The 4,921-nt window shown below is 40.9% G+C and overlaps 1 protein-coding gene across 1 annotated transcript; it reads left to right on the top strand.

Annotated features, from left to right (window-relative positions):
* The first annotated feature begins 242 nt into the window (after positions 1–242).
* On the top strand, positions 243–853 carry LOC119569199 (histone H3). The gene has a single exon (XM_037917471.1). It carries the CDS (start codon positions 252–254, stop codon positions 660–662), a length of 411 nt encoding a protein of 136 aa, XP_037773399.1. The 5' UTR covers positions 243–251; the 3' UTR covers positions 663–853.
* The last annotated feature ends 4,068 nt before the right edge of the window (positions 854–4,921 follow it).

Genomic DNA, 4,921 nt, shown 5'->3' with positions numbered 1-4,921 from the left:
GGCTTGCAATGGATTTGGCCATAGCCATTGCTTCAGATAATCAACTTGGAATCCAACATGGCGTCAAGGAGGCCGCGTTACACGACCTCACAAGTGCCGTATCTCCGGCAATATTTACCCAGCAGAAATAGGCGGGATTAAGCCACACTCTCGCAGCCACACGCGACTCGGCCAGCTCCCGCTCGCTCTCCTATAAATTGACGTCTTGAGCGTGAGCGCGTTTCATATCTATTTAGATACAAACTCGCAAAATGGCACGTACCAAGCAGACTGCACGTAAGTCTACCGGAGGCAAGGCCCCCCGCAAGCAGTTGGCCACCAAGGCAGCACGTAAGTCTGCCCCTGCTACCGGAGGTGTCAAGAAGCCCCATCGTTACAGGCCTGGAACCGTTGCCCTCCGTGAGATCCGTCGTTACCAGAAGAGCACTGAGCTCCTCATCCGCAAGCTGCCCTTCCAGCGTCTCGTTCGCGAGATTGCCCAGGACTTCAAGACTGACCTCCGCTTCCAGTCCTCTGCTGTCATGGCTCTGCAGGAAGCTTCCGAGGCTTACCTGGTCGGCCTCTTTGAGGACACCAACCTGTGCGCTATCCACGCCAAAAGAGTCACAATCATGCCTAAGGACATCCAACTTGCTCGCCGTATCCGCGGAGAGCGCGCCTAAGGTTTTGATTGCATACCTGCAACACAAAACTATTATCCTCGGCCCTTTTCAGGGCCTAAAATTAATTCTCAGAGAGATGAAATACAGACAAGTCATATCAAATGGTGTACATGTACACAGACGGCAATAATAATAATAGTGATAAGCATATGTAAACAAACGGCTATATAATGTTGATAAGCACATATACATACAAATGTACACACTGCTACGCACACACATACACAGCCTCTCTTTCATATAATAATATACATACATACATATATATATTGTATATAAATACTATATATATACTCTCTCTCATTATATATATATATATATATACACATATATACATACACACATATATATATATTGTATATTAATACTGTATATATATACACACACATACACTTCCTCTCTCTCATATAATATACATACATACATATCTATCTATCTATATATATATATATACATATATACATATATACATGTATACATATATATACATATATATACACACATTATATATAACACACCATATATTATATAATATATATTATATTGCGTATATATATATACATACATACATACATACACACACACACACACACATATATATATATATATATATATATATTATATAAAATATATATATAATGTTTTACATATAAATACACATTTTTAAACATTTTCAATATATATTTTTTATATATACACCCCACACAATACCACTCTCTCTCCATTTATATATATCCTATTTTTTATATATATGTATAATAGACAGACCCCAACACCCCAAACACACACACACCCACCACACCACACACACAAAACACACATATAAAATTTTATATTTTTGTATATAAAATCGTATATATATTTTTCCCCCATACAAAACACACACTCTCTCTCCTCTCTCATTATACGGTTTTAATTGCGTATATATGTTAATATTATTTAAATATATAAAATTATTATATAAATATATATTATATTATAAAATTTTTTTTTAAAAATACGTAAAATATACACACTCTTTTATTCATTGTATATATTTTTTATATTGTGTGTGTGTTTTGTGTGTATACTGTATTTTATATATACCACACACTTTCCCCTTTTATTTATGTAAAATTATAGTATATATATATATAAAATACTGTAAAATTATATAAATCCCCCACCCCAAAAACACTCTCTTCATTCCTTATCATAAATTATATACAAATATACCTATACACACACAAAATTATTTATATATATTATAATATTTTAGATTATATAATATATATTTTAATATTGCAATCAAGACCACCAAACACTAAACTTTAAATTTATGACTCACTTTGGAAACAGAAAAAAAACAAATGCCATGACCCAAAAGGCTTTACTAAAAAATAAATAAAAAAAACCAGGAGAGGAGGATTATTTGAGTAGTAGTGGGAAGGGGGCCCCTTAGTAAACTCTACCCTGTTTTGCACTTTCCTTTGAATAGGGGGGAAATGTGTTTTTTTTCAAATACCTTTGATTTTGGATAGGGGCTTATTCTTATAGGACTTGATTATCACAATGTTGGTAAGAAAAAATGAACTTTAGGAAAAAATGGTACTGGTCCTGTAGTATGATTATCACAATTTGATAATAAAAACTGTAGGACATTAATTTTAGTAGTAGTACAAATTTTTTACCAAAGGGGTAATAATAAAAAAAATTTTATAGGAAAAGTAAGGAGGGGTAGTAATGGATAAAATTTAAATTTTTCACAATGTTGGCAATAATAATGAACTTCTAAAAAACAGAATGGGTGTGGGGGCCCGCAGTAGTACAGTATAGTATTATTAGTATAGTAGTTAGTAGTATTTATTACTAATACTACTACATGTACTAGTACTGCGGGAAAGGTTTTGGGCAATTGGGTTACTAACGTCTTTGAAATATCTGCTTTATAAACGATCTGTGGCCCCAAAAAGGGCCGATGTTTTTCTAGGGGGAAAGAAAAATCATGAAACCTAGAGATTTATTTGGAAGAAGTGTACTTGGTGAGGGCCCTTTAGTTCCCCACTAACGGCGTGTTTAGCCATTTCCCCGGGCAAGCAAAAACCGGACGGGCGGTTGAATCCCCGGCGGGTGTGGGGGAAACGTTTTTTGTAGTGTGCAAGGGGGGAAGCCTCACTCCCAAGGGTTTAAAAAAGTCTTTCCCGGGAAAGAGTTCATGATAGACATGGCCTTGGAGGAGATACCGTGTCAGGGGGGAAACCTGCTTGAGCACCTTGTAGATGTAGAGCTGTGCTCCCCTTTCCTCCTCGCTTTTTCCCTTTTTTATCACCCTTGGGTTAAAGGGATTTTTGGGGCCTTCCCGGGCCTTTTTGGGGCACCTTTTCCCGGGAAAAGTTTGGGTGGCTGATGTAAATCGATTACGGCACGAAAAATAAAGCCCCCCACCACTTTTTCTTTTTATTTTTTCGACGCGCTTTCCCGCCTCCCGTCCCAAGGACCACGACACTGGTTTCATCTGGGCCCCTTTCCCACATGCCACCCGTCGCAATCACTCGGGTCAACCGGGGCCCCCCTAAAAAAAGCAAAGCTCGACAAACAGCAAGGGCTCTCGGGCCCTGGGTCTAAAGGTTTTGAGGGGGTTTTCCTTTGTAAAGGGACCCTTTGACCCCCCCCAAAGAAGAGACGCCCGGGCCCTTGTGTGATAACTTTGGGTGTTATTTTGCCACCTTGCTTTGGGGTAGTTTTTTTAATTTGTGGGCCCAGAGGGGCTTAAAAAAATTAAAAAATACAAAACACTGTGGCAATTAAAATTTTTACTGGAGGGGGCCCCCGGGAACCCAAAAGGGGTTAGACCCCCGTTCGGCAGGGCCTAACCCCGCCCCGGCCCAAAACAAAAAAGACTTTTAAATTTGCCCATGTGTCCCCTTTTTTGGATCCCAACCGCCTTTGCACCTCCTGTAAAAATTAGCTTCGCTAGACTTCCCTCCCTGACCTTCATCATCACCCTCGTGCTATGCCTTCATGGGTCCGTAATCAAATTATCATATTCTGGGGACCCTTTCTCCTGTGAGGTGGCTCTCCAGAAAATCTTCTCAATCACAGAAGTTGCCGTGACACACTGTTTCAAAGTTCAAAATGGCTAAAAAGTTGTTGTTGCCAAGCCTGAACAGCGGGACCCCCTTCCTCTCCTCGACTGGCCAAAGAACACTCGCAGAAAAAGGGCTTCAAACCTCTCCCTTCCCCTGAGACTAAGGCAAAATGCACGGTCGTGGCGAAAAAGATCGACAAGACAATCCTCCCACGATCGTGCGAGTCTATCCAGGCGGAAGTCTCGGCCAAAACGACGTCACTGTCGTTGATTTTACAAACCCCCAGAGTCACGCTTTGTTAAAAATCCGTTGCTCTGCGCCTGAGGAGGCACAGAGCTCCTATCTCGGGGGATTGTGATGTTTAACACATCCGCCCCCAACCTATAATGGGGGAACCTGAGAGCTTATTCAGGTTGCCCAAAGGGCCCAAATGCTACAGATTCAATCACTCTAAACACATGCACACACGAACAGAGATGCAGCAGATGTGGAGAACCTGGACACTCTTTGCCACATGCAACAAAACCATCAGATGTTGCAACCGCGAGGGGCAGCATGTCGCGTCATGGGTCTTGCCCCCAAAAGCAAAGAAATTATCAAAACAAAAAAACAAGCACAAAAACAAAACAACAACCCAACCTACGCTTCAACATCCGACCCTTACAACCAAACCACACCCACCCAAAACCGACCCAACACGATTCCCTCGGGAAACACAATGCCTCTACCACCTCATTTTCCCCAAAAAAACGCCTTCATACCTAACAAAAACCCCAAAATACAGACCATACTACCGTAGCTTTAATAGCTGCAAAATACAACGCCAAAAAATTCACAAACTACTCCCAAATACTACAAAAAAACGGTTTCCCCAGCATTGTGATCCCCGAGGAATCTTCGAAAACGAGAACCTGTACATACCTGAGTATCACGCACAAAAACACAAAAAACCGAGGCTGATGTGGCGACACCACCTCACCACAGCCCTCTACTCTCATGCACACGTACTCCCACAACCACACCACAACGCAAAACCAGAGAAACTGCACAAGGAAAACTAAATATAACACAAACGATCACAAACGCAAACTCCCTTCACCACTTAACATGCACCAAAAGAAAAACAAAAAAGACCCTCTGCTCCCCGGAAACCACGGAGCCGTCCACTCCTCGTCGTCGTCATGACGACAC

Source organism: Penaeus monodon, unplaced genomic scaffold (assembly GCF_015228065.2).
Source record: "Penaeus monodon isolate SGIC_2016 unplaced genomic scaffold, NSTDA_Pmon_1 PmonScaffold_13320, whole genome shotgun sequence".
Classification (NCBI taxonomy): domain Eukaryota; kingdom Metazoa; phylum Arthropoda; class Malacostraca; order Decapoda; family Penaeidae; genus Penaeus; species Penaeus monodon.
Note: the sequence above shows the minus strand (reverse complement) of the source record. Positions and strands in the feature narration are given on the sequence as shown.

Coding starts and splice junctions, on each gene's coding strand:
- LOC119569199 (XM_037917471.1), top strand. CDS start 252: ATGGCACGTACCAAGCAGACTGCACGTAAGTCTACCGGAGGCAAGGCC.